Consider the following 17,562-nt stretch of genomic DNA (forward strand, 5'->3'; position numbering starts at 1 on the left):
GCAAGACCAAATGCGAACAATTTAAACTGGCCAAATTTTCAACTGTGAGTAGGAAAATGTGAGTTGGCTTCCCACCCAAATTCCAATGTTTTCAGCAACCAAGGACAACTAGCCAGTGCAGACCAGATGAAAATGTTCTGCAGGCAGGATTCAGCCTACAGACTCTATGTGCAAGAAATCTATATAATCATGGTGGAGGGTGACATACTGCTGATTGTCATCCTGCTCATCATCCACATGTGCAATTTCCAGCAGTCATCCACTGTTTTAATGATCAGCAGCATATACCCAGGCATTTTTCTTTTTCTCCCACTGTACAAAAGCACTGACTTGAACTGTGGCCCTTCAACTACCATCCCTATTTATATTGGCTAACTTAGCTTAGACTAATAATTGATTCCCTAATCTTCCTGCTCCATGTAGATTATTATCACACCTGGCAGTACAGTACTCTTACCCGGTCCATCATCATGGGTGCTACTTGCAAACATTTAATTGTGTTTGGTCAGCTTACAATGCAGCAAATTTTAATGAGTGTATGCTACCCATCATTTTCTGCCAATTATAATAGTTGGATGGGAAATTGGGAAAAGGGCAGCATGTGCCAGGGTTTCCGAGTTTCTGATATCCTTCACTGGTGTGAAGCTCCAAGGTGGGTGAAATAAGGATGAATATCCATCTCAGTATTCATACATGTAACTTGTATTGTGCATATTCCATGCTTGTTAGTGATTTCGGAACTTTTTTAGATATCAGCACAGTGAAGATGAATGTCTAGTGTGAAATATAAACTTGGGAAATAATAATGTGTGCTTCTCCTTTTTAAAACTATTTCATGCCACATTTTGATGAGCTAACAGATTACTAGCTGTTATACTGAAAGCAAGTGTTGTGCACTTAAAAATGAAAACAAAACCATGACAGCACAATGCTGTCAGGGCTTTGAGAATCGCTGAACCAAATCCAACTCGGGCCAGCCTTGGGTTGAGCTATCACTTCCTTGACAAGAAGTAAACTTGCCACCTTATCAGTTACTGAAAAAGGCAGAATTATCTCCTCATGATTAAACATTGTGAAACTTGTGGTCAGACGGAAACATCTTTATAGAGTCCATTGATATGCAACTATTCCAAAACAGCCCAAGAGTGCTGTTAATTTGAAGCAGGAAGGCAGGAAGCTGGAAGTGAGGATTCTTTGAGAAAATCCACATTTCTATAGATTGCCACAATATATTTTTCAGCGGGACAATTCAAGCTTTGAGCAGTCTGTTCTTTTTTCCCTTATAACAAAGTAGTAATTCAGTGTTCAGACTTTTCTCTCCATTTTTTATCCAGTATATGCAATAGTAACAGCAAAATATCAAAACCAAACAAATTTAAACTACTACAGCAATTACAAAATTACAGTGCCTTAAAATAAAGTTCAGCAATAATATTCAACAACAGTTGAAAGAATTTGCCTTAATACAATGCCTAAAAGAAATCTCTTTCCTGAGCTAAGCTGTGACTTTCCACTTTGCCCCATCCTCTGTCCAGTTTTAAATTTGATAAAAGGTGTTTATCCAATTACCTGGAAAAACTCAGCAGGTCTGGCAGCATCGGCGGAGAAGAAAAGAGTTGACGTTTCGAGTCCTCATGACTCTTCGACAGAACTGTCGAAGGGTCATGAGGACTCGAATCGTCAACTCTTTTCTTCTCCGCCGATGCTGCCAGACCTGCTGAGTTTTTCCAGGTAATTCTGTTTTTGTTTTGGATTTCCAGCATCCGCAGTTTTTTTGTTTTTATCTCTGTGTTTATCCAACATGGTCCTAATTTTTGATGCAAAGCTTAATAGATTTATTTTTAATTTTGGTTGATCTTGCTTTGCTGGTAACTATTTTGGTTTCTTTCTTGGATTTATTTACAGGAATCTACTTTATGTCTATCCACAAAGACTTAATTTTGCCAACCGGTTGGCTTCTGCAAGAAACATCACAATTAAAATCCAGTTCTTGGCAGACGAGGATCTGAGAAATGCCATGCAGGTAATATGGTAAAATAATCACTTTTCATTTTGTGAGTATCGCAGAAGTGTGCTGCCTGTTGTAACCTTGGATCTGCATCACTGATGTAAAAGATCCAGTCTAAAATGTTGTACCTTCATATGGTCTTTAATGTCTTGGGAACCTACAATTCCCTGCAAACCAAAGTAGAGATAATTAGTGCATGGCAGCAGAGTCAACAGCAGGATCCTCACCTGGGTGTTTGCTGCCAACCTCACCATCGCCCCAGGCACTGTCCACGTTCTCACCAGTCAGTGCGATGGCACGCTCCTCAAAGTGAGTGAGGGGCCTAATGTGGGCTACTCCACCCGAGTCTGGGACCTCACCCTACTGTTGTGAGCCAGCTTCTCCTGCATGAAAACAGATGGAGAGTGTGTGAGCTGGACACATGGCACTGCGTGGAATGTTTGTGTGGCGAACGGAGCCATGGATGACATGAGGACTCGAGCTGCAGAGGATACGAGCCTGATGGAAATGTGAGGGTGTATGTGAGTGTTAGTGGCGTTATCCCTTGAGATGTGAGATCCCTGTGGATGTGTGATGGGGTTGTAAGCTGAGAGTGATGAGTAGAGTGACTTACCCTGGCGGAACAGATGAGACCATTCATTTTATTTCTGCACTGGGTGGCTGTCCTCTTTTGCAGGGTGCTGGCACTGACCACCGCAGCGATCACCTCCCATGCCGAATTGTTGGCCTTACTTGCTGGCCTTTGCCCAGAGCGGAGGTACAGGACATCGCGGCAGGCCTCCCCTGCATTCAGTAGGCGCTCAAGGGAGGCGTTGCTAAATCGGGCCAGCATGTTTCCTCCCTTTGGCAGCCATCATTTTGCAGCAGCTTCCTATCTCTTGAAGAGTGCTAGCCCTGTGCAGGGGCGGCCTTTAAATATGGCACCCCGTTTACTGAAAGACTGAGGTGATGGTGGGGTGGGGCATTAGAGGACGCCTTGCCGGCAACCTGCTGTGTTTCCTGGGAATGCATGATTGATGAAGCGGGATTGGGATGATACAGCGCAAAAGCCCACCATTGCGGCCAGTGGGTAAAACGTCCTTTTTCCCACCCATTACCACACTTAGTGCAAATCTGGTTTGATTCTACCTTTAGAGTGGGAGGAGGCTAATTTGAAATGGAAATGACAGTTGGGTTGAATGGCCTGTTTCTGTGCTGTAATTTCTGCGAGATTTTCTGTAATTGCAGCAGGGTAATTTACATCAAGATGCAATTATGTGGAAAGATTGAGTTGGGGTTCTTTTCGCTGGAAAAGAAAAGAAAGACTAAGGGGAGACCTGATATATATTTTCAAAATTATGAATAGGGTCGATATGGTGGATATAGAGAAATTGGGAACAATTTTCTCCCCGTTGGATGGGCCGGTTGGGAGTGGGTACAGGCAGGCATGGAGCCGATCGGCTGCGTGCTGCCGTTTATCTTGGGCTGGCCAATTAAGGCCGCCCAGTGTGACGTACGGCCAGTAGCACTCAGCACTATCTGGGCGGGCGGGGGGAGGAGGGAGAGTCGGGGCCTGCGCTCTTTCGCGCATGCACATGAAAGAGCGCAGAAATCTCCCTGAGGCACGGAGCTGCCTCAGGGAGATTAAGTACTTAATAAAAGTTGTTATATAATCACAGAATCACAGTGCAGAAGAGGCCCTTCGGCCCATTGAGTTTGCACTGACACATGAGAAACACCTGACTTACCTACCTAATCCCATTTACCAGCACATGGCCTTAATAAAGTTAAAAATTATTTAAACATGTCCCTTCACATGACAGTGTCACATGAGCTGGACATGTTTGTGAACTGTGCAAAAATTAATTAATAATTTTATGAAACCTTCAGGAAACCTCGTCCCGCCCGTGGATGAGGTTCCATGATAAACGCGAAGGCCACTTGGGCTCTTCGCCTGCCCCACAACCTTAAGGTTGGACGGGGCAGTGTTGAAAACTACTTTAATTGGTTTTGTAATGGCCTTAATAGGCCGTTGACAGTTTGGCAGGCATGCAGCCACCTCCAGCGCGCACCCACTGGACGTAATATCTAAATGATGCGCGATGACATCGGGGGACATGTCCAACGTCACCGCTCGTCATTTTATGCGTCAGGCCCACCCCCACACTCCGATGTTAAAATTCTGGCCATTGTTTCCACTTGTGGGTGAGTCCAGAATATGGGGCCATGAATACAAGGTAAGGGCAGTGTAACTCAACTTCTCTGGCTGTATATAGTGCTCTTAATGCCAGTATCTGTAGTATAAAGGTATCCTTATGCGTGTTTTTTATTCCAGAGGATTTATAGCAATTGCTTATTCAGATAGCTTTACTTTACTTTTACCATCATTTATAATTGACAAATCCAACTGAAATTCATTTTCCACATGAAATTGTAAGTTCAACTGGATAAAATCTCATGGGAGATGTTTTCTTTCTCTCGTGACTATTCATTGAAAATCAAAAACTTTTTTTCTGCTCACCTTTATCATTTTCCTGCAAATAGCAAAGAGAAAGAGTTCTCCTCATCCTCCAAAGCTTTATTGGGGATAAAGTACAAATAAGTACAAATCAAGTTAAAGTGAACATGTCAATGGGGTATTCTCACGTTAGCAGCAAGATTTTAGACAGAACCAGTATCTGGAACAGCCGCATCACATTTGTGGTTATTTTTGTTTACAAATATGTGCTTTGGGCACAAAGCTTCACTTACTGGAAAAGCACATCAGAAAACTAGCTCATATACCAACTGGAGAACAAATGTGCAGTGATTTTATTTTTTTTAAAGGCTGCACGTTTGCCCATCCTCCAATTGGAGCATTAGAAGAGGGCAAGCACCTCAGACAATTGCCCTTTCTTCTTTTCTGGAGTGACCAGCCCACTTTCATGACACACGCCTATGTAGCTGGCATGCACTGGGGATGTGACAAGCCCAGTAAAATAGCCTAGCCAATGCATGAACTGACACAGATGTTTGTTCAGCATCTGGGCAGAAGAAACTGACTCTCGTAACACGTGAATAAAAATGTTCTGTCTAACATAAGAAATAAATAAAGCAATAAGTTCTTGCATCCAGGATACCTTAATAGTTCAGAGGGTTTCAGCACTAACATGTAGAGACACAAAGGTCTCTTCATCGTTTTGATTCATTTCCCAGCTTAAGCCATGCTGACATTAACAGTTTTGAGCAAAAGCTGTGGCACCCCTGACTTGGAGATGGAATAAGAGGGAGATAATTTATGAGAAGAGTATAAAGGATTTTAAGAACTCTCTACATCCTAATGAGGAGGTGACCTTTAACTATAAACAGAAACTAGAGAAATAAACTTAAACAATTTAGATTCCATTATTTCACTATATTTGAGGAAATAAACAATTAAAAGCTTTCAAGTGTTTTTATCAGAATGCCAATTGCCCTGACTTTAAATATCATTCTTTTATTTTCAGGTTATCTTTGGAAAATCGAGCAGCGCAGAGTTTGTTTCAGAAACGTACACTGCAGTTACTTACCATAACAAGTAGGCATTATATATGTAACTGGGGTCGTGAAACAACAAGTTCTGCAATGTATTTTGCAAATAGCAAACACATAATATATGTATGCGTAACTTCTGAAATGTACTTTTTGTCCACTTCTTCATGCCTCCCTGTATGTTTTCCTAGTCGTTGGTCATATAGTGGTAATGTGTTCTTTTCCTAATTCAGTGCTCAATTCAGCCCTGTTCAGGCGTGCACAAAAGAAACCTGGTGCAATTTATCACCCAACCCAATCTCTCAAAGGGGGAGCAGGCATGTAGGATGTAGAAGGGAACCTCGCAGATCGGAATGTAAAAACAATTTGAAAAGAAAGTAGCTGAAATGAAATTCTCAGGATTAAGTAAAAGGGCCTCATATGACAGATACTGTGGGCTGGATTTTCTTATGGACAAAAGCACCAGATATACCTCCACTGACCTAATGCTGCTGGTAGCAACTGCCAGATACAGACAGCTCAGGAGCTATGTGACAGTGCTCTGGCTGCAGCACAGCTACTATGGTCAATTAGGTGACAGCAGGAAGTCAAGTTTGGCCGCAGTGGAGTTCCATTACAGTCAGTGAATTGTATTTTTTTAACCAAAGAGAATTGCAGGCAGAATCACTTTGCACTATAATCTTGCCTGTTTATATGCCATCACTTTAGAAAGACAAAAATAGCTGGTCATATATGTAGCATCATTTAAATTTAACTTTGCCAACAAACTAAGCCATGCCATTGATGATAAGTATATAGGCAAAGAGGACAAACTGCCCTTATTTTTTACTCTAATTTTACAGGTTGGCTTTTACATTTCCTAAATAGACTAGACATACTGAGGAATAAAAATCTTCTATACACAGAAGCATTAATTCAACAATGTTGGACTGCCTATCTGTCATACTTCAGCAGGATTTCATTATGACTCATAGTGTTTGTACTCTTAATGGTATTGGTGTAATAGTCAGTTATAAAGTGGATTGTTAACATCTGTTTTAGAGGCAAGATTGGATTTTGGTTGAGGGATGTTTTCATGGTTCATTGGGTGTGCCTACATATATAATATAATATTTTTTACATATATCTCCATCCAGGAGCAAATTGCACCCAAAATCACACTAGTTTTCTGAAGTAATTTTTTTTGCTCAAGTTTCGGCTCAGACTCATTTGCATATCACAAAATGCAAAATCTGCCATGAACCACTGCAATCGAGCAATATTTTAGAATTTTTTTTTCAAGTTTGAATTTAAAAAAGACATCCTTGATATATTAAGGGCGGTAACCTGGTGTAACTTTATGAGCACCGTGTAAATAGTTTTATCACAAAAATAAGCAATTTTAATCCAAGTTCCTCATCCATCACTTGTGAGTTGCCTACTTTAAAATAACTGAAAATTGTTTTTAAAAACTATACACTTCAATTTGTTAGTTATATTGGTGTACAGTTGTCAGTTTTTTAGTAAATTGAACTAAATTAAAAACTTTTTGAAACATGTCTATTAGTGTTCTTGCTCCTAAAAAAAACTCAACCTTTAGAGCCACCTTGAATACTTGCAAATGGATGCCATTAGTGGAACTTGCTATGCTGATTAAATTTATCTGTGGGTATGGCTAGTTTTGTGGGCAGTTCTGGAATACAGTGAAATAACTCGATTTGTGCTGGAAGCACAATCTTGTGTGCTGGTTTGGCCAATTTCTAGCTGATAAATCAAGTGTAACACAGCAGAAACTTCTGCCCATTTACTTCACTGGAAATGAAAATTGGGAGTGAGGTACAATGAGAGACTGAATCGATCGCCCTAAGCCAAAATTATCCCTCATTTTATTGTACTGTGAGCTTGTAAAAAGCAAATGAGCATTCAAAAATGCCAGGCAGGAAAAGACTAGCTAGTCAATCAAGCCAACCCCACACCATGATGGTTGGACCAATATGATGAAACACTTGCTTTCTGCAAATTCCTCCCACCACCACCTTTACACCCACTCTCCCCCATCCCCACCCAGCCATGTGATCTCCTAGGAGAGGCAAAAGAAAGAAGTAAAATCCCAGGGCCAATAAAGGAATGACATACTTAGTAAAATTCCTCTCCAACACTCTTCAGGTGAACAAAACTATTCCAGGAGATCACACACAGAAAAGTGTTACCTTTAAACATTCACCTGCTACTTGATGCAATCTCTGGCCCAGCTCAACAATCACTGCACCAATGGAATTGCATTCCAGATGTTCGCTGCTCTTTGAGAAAAGAACAGCCTAATATTCAGCCTATTTCTACTTCTGCTTCATTTAAATTTATGTGCTTTGCCCAATCTGTAAATTGTAATAATCTATCAGTAGGGATAATATAATTAATGTAATTAGTCTGTCAGATCACCTCTAAGTCTGTCAGAAAACCTCTAAGCCTGTCCTGCTGTAAAGTAAATAGACCAAGGTCCTTGAGCTTTGAGCAGAGGTAATTTCTCTAGTGGGAGACCAACAGAACCCCTAAGAAATGTACATTTCCTTGCTGCTTTCTGTCCATCCCTACTAAGCATATGACCATGATAACAACAACACATATTTATATAGCATCTTTAACCTAATGAAATATCTCATAGCTCTTCACAGGAGGATTAGAGCAACATTAGACACCAAACCACATAAGGCAATAATAGCACAGATAACCAAAAACCTGATCAAAGAGATAGGTTTTAAGGAGCATCTTAAAAGAAGAAAGAGTTAAAAAGGCAGAGAGGTTTAGGAAAGGAATTCCAGAGCTTAGGTCTATGCAACTGAAGGTTTGGCCAGCAATGGTGGAACAATTAAAATCAGAAATGCTCAGGAGGCAAGAATTACCAGGAAAAGCTGGGATAAGGACTCACCAAGCCAGAAATTCCCACTACTCAAGCAAGAAAGAGACCTGCACAGTAATGATAGTTCTGTGGCAAATTTTAGACCCAATGTAAGTGAGTATACCATAAATCATGACAAAAGGAAGGACCGTGGAAAGCTTGCATTAGGAAACTGAGAACAGCTTTCAGCAAGAACCATTAGAGGCTGGGAATTGTGTCAGATCTGTTTCCATATCACTTGCTGTAACTTTGCTGGGAAACATGGCAGAAACCCCATTTATTCGAGTCACCGAGGTATTTCCACTGCACATGCGACAAAGTTATGGAATGGAAGCAGCTCCAAGGAAATTTCTTGCTATAATTTACTGGACTCTTAAATGCGAATATAATTTTGTACCCATATGTGATGAATATAATTCTCATAATACTCCTACAATATTATAAGAAAGGCAGGAACATGCTGGGTTTCCTCATGCACTCACAACTCTACTTAATTTGTGAACAATACTGTTATATTCAAATAGGTACTCCTTTTATCTTTTTTTTAAAAAAAAACAAAGGTTCCTAGAATGATTAAATTATGGGTTTTATCACTATTTATACATACTTTATCACACTAATCTATTGTGGCCCATCCATTATTATATATTATTAGCATTATTAATCGACACATACTTAGCGCAGCAGGTAGGCTTCACCCATATCTACTTGAAAAGTAAGGCCCACAGAATGCAACAGAAGTCAATCAATGTCTATGTTACTGCAGTGAGCAGAATGTGAAAGCTTTGCATTGTGAAGATAGTGAGTTGGGCATAAAGGAAGCATCTAAATAATAATATACAATGGTATAATTGATTGTTGATATTTGTACTGCAGGTCTCCTGATTTTTATGAGGAAGTAAAACTTAAGCTTCCAGCCAAGATTACAGCAAAACACCATTTGCTATTTACATTCTATCACATCAGCTGTCAACAGAAACAGAACCAAGCAGGCTCAGCAGAGACTCTGATTGGCTACTCGGTAAGTTATGTCAGTTTTCAGAGCACTTTCTATTAATGCCAGTGAACTAATATGACCTTGAGGTCCCAGCGATGTTGTACATTTGTCACCAAAACAGGTGGCTCAACGGATAAGGTTCCATATTCAACTCTTATTCTACGTAACGTGATCACCCAGTCAAATTAAGCTATTGAGGGGCTTTACTTGGAATCGGTGCCCCGGACTAGAAACTTGGGACCCAGGAGCACGAGTAGGCTATTCAGCCTTTCATGGCTGCTTTGCCATTCGATAAGATCATGGTTGTTCTGGTTGTGGTATCAATTCCACTTTCCTGCCTGCCCCCCATAACCCTTGACTCCCTTGTCTATCAAAAATCTGACTAACTCTACCTTGGATAAATTCAATGACCCAGCCTCCACTTCCACATACTCTTGACCCTTTAAGAGAAAAAAAAATTCTCCTTGTTTCCGTCTTAATTGAGAGACCTCTTATTCTTAACCTGTGTCCCTTAGTAACCCTGTCCCCTAGTTCTAGTTTCCCCCACAAGAGGAAACGTCCTCCCTGTATCCACCCAATCAAGCCCCCTCAAGATCTTTTATGTTTCAATAAGATCACCTCTCATTCTTCAAAACTCCAATGGATATAGGCCCAATCTGTTCTTCATTTGTTCAACCTTTCTTCATAAGATAAGCCCTTCATCCCAGGAATGAGTCAAGTGAACCTTCTCCGAATTGTTTTGAATGCAATTATGTCCTTTTTAAAATAAGGAGACCTTCCTCCAGATGTGGTCTCACCAAGACCCTGTACAATTGCAGTAAAACTTCCCTATTTTCATATTTCATTCCCCTTGCAATAAAGAACAACATTCTATTTGCCTTCCTAATCACTTGCTGTACCTGCATACTATCTTTCTGTGATTCACGTACCAGGGCACCCAGATCCCTCTGTATCTCAGAGTCCTGTAATTTCCCTCCATTTAAAAAATATGCTGCTTTTCTGTTCTTCCTGCCAACGTAGACAAATTTACATTTTCCCACATTATACTCCATCTGTCAAATTTCGCCCACAAGAAAGGGGGAAATATCAGCCAAAGATGTGATTCCTAATTACCAGCCAGTGACTCCTGTTGAACAATTTGTATTTGTGGACAGTGAGGTTCAGCTGTGATCTCCCCAGGATTAATGGAGTCTGACATTTGCTCTCCTGGCTCTTACACACACAATGCTCACAGAGTTAAGACGAGAGTGACTTATTGCTGTTTAAGGAACAGTTCCCTAATTAAGTTACCACTTTCAGAAGAAAAGGTGTAAGAAGGAAAATGGGAGAAGAAAAATAATTTAAACTGTAAATATTTATTTTTGAAATACATTTTCAATTCCCTTTGGGCATTTCATCTGATACATGGGAGTATACAGCAAATTTAGGATGCGGGATCAATACAAATCAATAATAAATTGAACACAAATGTTTGAACCTGATCACATATGATGACTGAAAGCAATGAAATCATTCCAAAAATGTGACTAGACTTTAGTATAAAACAATTTGGCTTATTGTAGCTTTGGGCTGTCTAAATTGGCATCATGCATGCCAATATGTATTTTCTATGTTACACTTAAACCTGGTCAAGTCTCATGTTTTTTAAACAGTAAATCACATAACTGAATAGGTCGGGAAGATACCAAACAGCAAGAAGCAAGCAGAAACAAGCAACACAATCAGCAAGTTCAAAAATCTGCAAATGGAAAGTGGGTAGTCTGCATGGGCCAGCAAGAAAACATGAATGTGATTACTTGAAATATTTTTGAAAATCCTTTCTGATGTCACCTTACATTCTTTGTTCCATTTGCAAATAGAATTAAAGGTTGTCACATAATAAAGACGTCTATAACAGTTATAATGTTTACAAGAAAATTAGTACAATATAATTGGGCAAAAGATCCATGGCCCTTCCAGCCAATTGCAACCATAAGTATGGGAGAGGACTGCCAGCTAAGATCGTTTATACACCAGATATCAGTCTTTCCCAGCAATTTCTACAGGGCCTGGTTTTGAATATCCCTGTCCACTCCAAACTTGGTCTTTTGCATCACTGGAGTGTAGCCAGTGAAGGGGACTTAAATGGGGAGTTCTGTCCTCCCCAGCCTTTTCTCTTCAACTTAGTCTGTAATTTGGATTTTCAGTTTGTACACCCACAGTAGTAGTTGTAACCAATATGTCAGATTTTGGTTGCTACACCAGATTTGGTTATGGTCATTTATATATTAGCTCCTGACTTTGTGGAAATAACTTTGATGAGTCCAACAGTGTTCAGTAAATTGATGGATTTTGCTATCTTTATTTTCTAGTGGTTACCAATTCTTATGAATGAGCGTCTTCAGACTGGCCATTACTGTCTGCCGGTGGCCTTGGATAGACTCCCCAACAAATACTCCATGCACTCTCCAGAGGTAAGTATTCTTTTATACAGCATTCTTGTGACTGATTTCATGGTGATTCATCTGACCTTGGCAGGGCCAAGTTATAGGCAGTTATATAATTTGGATGGTATAAAATTGTCCTTAACTGCATGACCAACCTTATGTTCATGCAGACATTTGAAATCATTGGTGTTACAGAATCCACAAAGAGTGCAGATGCAATCCACGCCTTGATGAATAAGTGAATATGGAATATGCATTAAACCTACATAGACTGTTTCAGCACAGAAACAGGTCATTTGCCTCGTGTTTATACTCCACATAAGCTTCTTCCCACCTTACTTCATCAAAGCGGATTAATACATCCTTCTATTCCTTTCTTCCTCATGTATTTATTTAGCTGGTACGTAAATGCATCTATGCTATTCACCACCACTACTCCATGTGGCAGTGAGTTCCACATTCTCTGCACTCTGAGTAGTAATTTACTTAAGGAAGAAGCAATCAATTAAATCAATTTAAGAAGCCGTTTTTTTTTTGTTTTAGTTTTTATCTTGGTGAGTTCTTTTCCCCCTCCCTCTCCTCCTGAAGGCGCTGATATTCTAATGGGTCTCAGCTCCAGAGGTGCCTCTTATTTTTTTGTAAGCTTTGGCAGTGAGTTCTGGTAGCCAATTTGAGAGTAAGGCTATTCAAAGCTAATGGGTGGCATCATCTCAGATTTGCACTGAGTACGGTAGTGGGTGAGTAATATGATGTTTTACCCACCGGCCACAATGGCGGGTTTTCACACTGTATTGTCTCAAACCCGCCGCATTAGTTATACGTGCCGTTTCCTTGGCAGACAGGGCTCTCATTCGCCCACCATGCCATCACCTCACCGCTTCATCAAGCCAGGTACTATATTTAAAGTCCAGCCGCGGGCACACATCTCAGTGCTTCCAGCCCACAGTTACTGCAGGGAAGATGACCACAAAAGGCAAAAAGACTGCAGCCCCCAGATTTAGTGATGTGTCACTGGAATGCCTTTTAGAAGCTATGGAGTCCTGTGATATCCTCTACCATAGCTCTGGCCATGGGATGGGCAGCGGTGTGACCAATCAGGCTTGGGAGATGGTGGCTGTGGTGGTCAGTGCATTGCTGCACAGAAGACATTGGCCATCCAACGCAGATAGAGGATAAAATGATCTCATCCGTGCAGCCAGGGTATGTCAACCATCCCATCACGCTAAACTTATACATGCAAGCCCATCACACATTCACTGGCATCTCACTCACTGCTAGCTCAAGGGACATCACCACCCATTCTCACAACATACCTCATGTGTCCAGATGGCCTCATCTCCTCTAGAGACTGCCTCCTCAGCCCTCACCATCTTGAGGCTGCTTGCACAGATCAACTTGTGTCCCCACACACATCCTGGGTTATCCTCCTTCCCCAGTACAGCCCTCGTCCTACAGCCTCATCCCTTGCCTGAGGCCACTTCTTCCCCTTCTTCAAGCAAGCCCTAGCCCTGCAGCCATTGAAAATCCAGCCACATCTGGCTGATCTGGTAGGTAGAGACCTGCCGTTAGCCCCCCCTATTAGGGATGTGGTTCTGTCTGTGAAGCCGGGCGCTGATGACCGTGAGCGCTGACCGAAGCAAGGCAGGCAAACAAACCTTGAAGTCGCGAGTGAAGTGCAGCCCACCAGGTGCACATCGCTTATGTGCTGTTGTGAAACACATCGGCGTACGATCCATCAGCGGGGTGGGGGGTGGGGGGACGATTCCAGCAGGCAGACCTAATAATAATAAGCTGATGTATTACAATGAGGTTCCCGACGACCGATGGTGGAGAACGTGGCCCACCATCAAGGAGCTGAATGGATGATCGCAAACTGGTTTCACGCCATCGTGAAACCGATTACGCTATATTGTCTGCTCGCGCCAACGAACACTCTTGATGCAGGCAGGCACAGAAAATCCCTGCCAGTATGTCTACTATTAGCAGATGGACATAATTGGGCCAGATTTTTGCAACTGAAATTTCCCAACTCAACAGACCCACCTCAGTTTAAGGAACCCATTAGACCTAATTTTCACTTCTGGGTGGTGGGGGTGCAGGATCAAGTTGGGTCCACTGACCGCAGAGGCAGAACAGAGGTGGCCACATGGGCGAGCCAAGGCGGGCTGATTAGAAGGCCTAACCTGGTTTTCAGAGACTTTGTCCCAGTTATTTTGGAAGCTCTTGGGCCCTTTAGCTCTCATCCTTCAAGCTCCCTCACCCCCACCCAGCTGTTGGCCACCCCCATGACAACTCAAACTTCCCACCCACTCCCATGGCTCCATGACAACTCCATAGCCAATCAACCAGTATCCACCATGGGCAGAGTTCAGCAGCCCAGGTGAAGATGAAAATAATAAATGTATAACAATCTAATACACTGCCCACTCCTACACACTTGATGGTGAAAAACTCCCATTCATGAAACCCATTCAAATATTTTACATTTCCTCAAGTTGTTAATCTCTTATAAAAAAGAAACTTTTATTCAAGCCCCACATCAAAAAAGCTAACCCTTTAATAGCCTCTTTAAAATGTCAAACTGTGAACTCAGAACCCCTGCTAAGATAATTGTAGCTTTTGAAATGTAGCCAAGCATTCATGATGACACAATAATAATAGCCTTTGGGAAATGTCAACAGATACTTCTATTGAAACTGCATGAAGAGATGGGTTTCTTTTCTAACCTACACCAGATGGCCTGTCAAGCAAAGCCACCCAGCAGAGGGCTTTCTTTTAATTCTCACTGACAACTTAAGTATGTTTTTCATGTTTAAAGAGTGGGGGGGCCGGGGGTTAAAAAAATGCATGTCATGACATTTAATCAGTTCTTATCCACCCTTCGAGATCATTTATGTCTACTCCATTAATTTGTCACTCACACACTACAGGTTAAGACCCTTAACCAGTCAAAATGGGGTCTGTTTGAACTCAGTTCAAATAGCCCTGCTGAGTTTGGGTTTCCTAGCTGTGTGAATCACACCCTTCTCCCTTCCCTCTGCTGGTGAAAATTAGATATGTTGGAAATGGGAGCTGGACTTCTGTATCTGGGTCCCACCTGACATTTTTAAAGGTCTACAGCACTATTTATGCCACAGCAACATTGAACACAAGGGGCACCTATTCACCCAGCTCTGGGAAATAGGCAGGCAAGTTTGAGTATAAAAGGCAAGACCCAAAAGGTTATAAAGAAGGAGAGAGTGGAGGAAAGCAAAATACTACTGTTGCCTACTGACCTGTATCATAGCTTATTGGTGCTGATCAAATTTGTTCTACTGTACAAACATTACTCTTTTTGGAGCTTTGTCCAGATGTTGGAATCCCTGTAAACCAATGGTCACCTGGATCTTTACAGCAAGCAGGCAGGTCATGAGAGACAAGAATAAAAATCCCATTAGCTTTCCCTCTTTTATGACAATAGTCCCTTGATTATATTCTAACACAGGATTGGTTTTAACCTTCACATTATACACTTTTCATTCCTCCATTTGTTAAAAAAAATCCACCAATAACCTGAAGCCATGATCAACCAAAGCTTAAATTACAACAATAAATATAGTTATGACCACAGCTGATGTTATTCGCTGAGCAAGCCAAATGCCAGAGGGAAACTTGTCTTACTGATCATAACCTCTATTTTTTGGTATTTTAAAAATGAGGGGAAAACTACTGATCTCAGAAACATAGAATCACTTTTAGGATTTTAAAATTTTAAATAAGTATTAACAAGCAGAAAAAAAACTTAAGCACACAAGATTAAAATTACGCAGTTAAAACAGTCTCACAAAATGTTCCCCCAAAAAACCCACTTGGTCAGAGCATACAAATAAACTACTTGGCAACAGCTCCCCTATAGATTTTTAGTCATAAAAATCCAGTAATATCACCCAAGACAAAAACTGCTGCTACTTTAACAAAGTATACCACATGACTTCTCACTCTCTTCCACCATGCTGTGGAAATCTGAAGGAAGTTCAAGGACAGACGGCTTTCTGAAAACAAAGACTTCTCTAGTTTGAAACTGGATGGCTGCTTCAAATTCACAACATTTCTCAGCACAGAGCTGGTCTCAGGACATCTCCCCCACACAACCAACACAAAGCAAATAAACATCTCACTTAAATATCTTTCTTTCCCCTTTAATCCTAGACCCCACTGTCCTAAGCACCTCTTTGAACTCAACTTTCCCAAAATTAAAAAAATTTTCATGTGTTCCTATTGCTTCCACTTTCGGGTCAACTAGAATATAATAACCTTCCTTTGTTTACTTACGAAACCTTTGTAAGCCGTAAAAAGTCCCTTAAGTAAAAGCCCCTTCAGCATGGTTTCATCAAGGGGAGGTCATGCCTGACAAATCTGTTAGAATTCTTTCAGGAGGTAATGAGTAGGTTAGACAAAGGAGAGCCAATGGATATTATCTACTTGGACTTCTAGAAGGCCTCTGACAAGGTGCCGCACAGGAGGCTGTTCAGTAAGATAAGAGCCCATGGTGTTAGAGGCAAGGTACTAGCATGGATAGAAGATTGGCTGTCTGGCAGGAGGCAGAGAGTGGGGATAAGTGGGTCCTTCTCAGGATGGCGGCCGGTGACTAGTGGAGTTCCGCAGGGGTCAGTGTTGGGACCACAACTTTTCACTTAATACATTAATGATCTAGATGAAGGAACTGAGGGCATTCTGGCTAAGTTTGCAGATGATACAAAGATAGGTGGAGGGACAGGTAGTATTGAGGAGGCAGGGAGGCTGCAGAATGATTTGGACAGGTTAGGAGAATGGGCAAAGAAGTGGCCGATGGAATACAACGTGGGCAAGTGTGAGGTCATGCACTTTGGTAGGAAGAATAGAGGCATCGACTATTTTCTAAAGGGGGAGAGGATTCAGAAATCTGGAGTGCAAAGGGACTTGGGAGTCCTTGTCCAGGATTCTCTTAAGGTTAACTTGCAGGTTGAGTCGGTGGTTAGGAAGGCAAATGCAATGCTGGCATTTATTTCGAGAGGATTAGAATATAAAAGCAGGGACGTGCTGCTGAGGCTTTATAAGGCTCTGGTCAGACCATATTTAGAATATTGTGAGCAATTTTGGGCTCCGTATCTCAGGAAGGATGTTCTGGCCCTGGAGAGGGCCCAGAGGAGGTTCACGAGAACGATCCCAGGAATGAAAGGCTTAACATATGAGGAATGTTTGAGGACTCTGGGTCTATACTTGATGGAGTTTAAAAGGATGAGGGAGGATCTGATTGAAACTTACAGAATACTGGAAGGCCTGGATAGAGTGGACGTGGGGAAGATGTTTTCATTAGTTGGAGGGACTAGGACCCGAGGTCACAGCCTCAGAGTAAAGGGAAGACCTTTTAGAACAGAGATGAGGAGAAACTTCTTTAGCCAGAGAGTGGTGAATCTATGGAATTCATTGCCACAGAAGGCTGTGGAGGCCAGGTCATTGAGTGTATTTAAGACCGAGATAGATAGGTTCTTGATTGGTAAGAGGATCAAAGGTTATGGGGAGAAGGTGGGAGAATGGGGTTGAGAAACTTATCAGCAATGATTGAATGGCGGAGCAGACTCGATGGGCCGAATGGCCTAATTTCTGCTCCTATGTGTTATGGTCTTATGGTCTTAAGTCCCCTTTGAAATTTCGCAGCTAAAAAGTTAATCCTTACCTATCACCTAATGCAAATTTTAAAACCCAACTTATTTACTCGTAAATCCACTTCACCCGAGCCTGTCATTAC

The 17,562-nt window shown here is 41.6% G+C and overlaps 1 protein-coding gene across 3 annotated transcripts in view; it reads left to right on the forward strand.

Moving 5' to 3' along the window:
* Positions 1 to 17,562, forward strand: part of dock8 (dedicator of cytokinesis 8) — a 312,431-nt gene that overhangs the window by 192,977 nt on the left and 101,892 nt on the right. For all 3 annotated transcript variants that reach the window (XM_041186616.1, XM_041186617.1, XM_041186618.1), the window contains 4 exons: positions 1,906 to 2,023; positions 5,473 to 5,543; positions 9,249 to 9,393; positions 11,721 to 11,822. In XM_041186616.1, coding sequence (XP_041042550.1) covers positions 1,906 to 2,023; positions 5,473 to 5,543; positions 9,249 to 9,393; positions 11,721 to 11,822 — 436 coding nt within the window. The remainder of the gene's footprint in view (positions 1 to 1,905; positions 2,024 to 5,472; positions 5,544 to 9,248; positions 9,394 to 11,720; positions 11,823 to 17,562) is intronic.

The sequence above is a fragment of the Carcharodon carcharias genome, chromosome 4, assembly GCF_017639515.1.
Source record: "Carcharodon carcharias isolate sCarCar2 chromosome 4, sCarCar2.pri, whole genome shotgun sequence".
Taxonomy (NCBI): Eukaryota; Metazoa; Chordata; class Chondrichthyes; order Lamniformes; family Lamnidae; genus Carcharodon; species Carcharodon carcharias.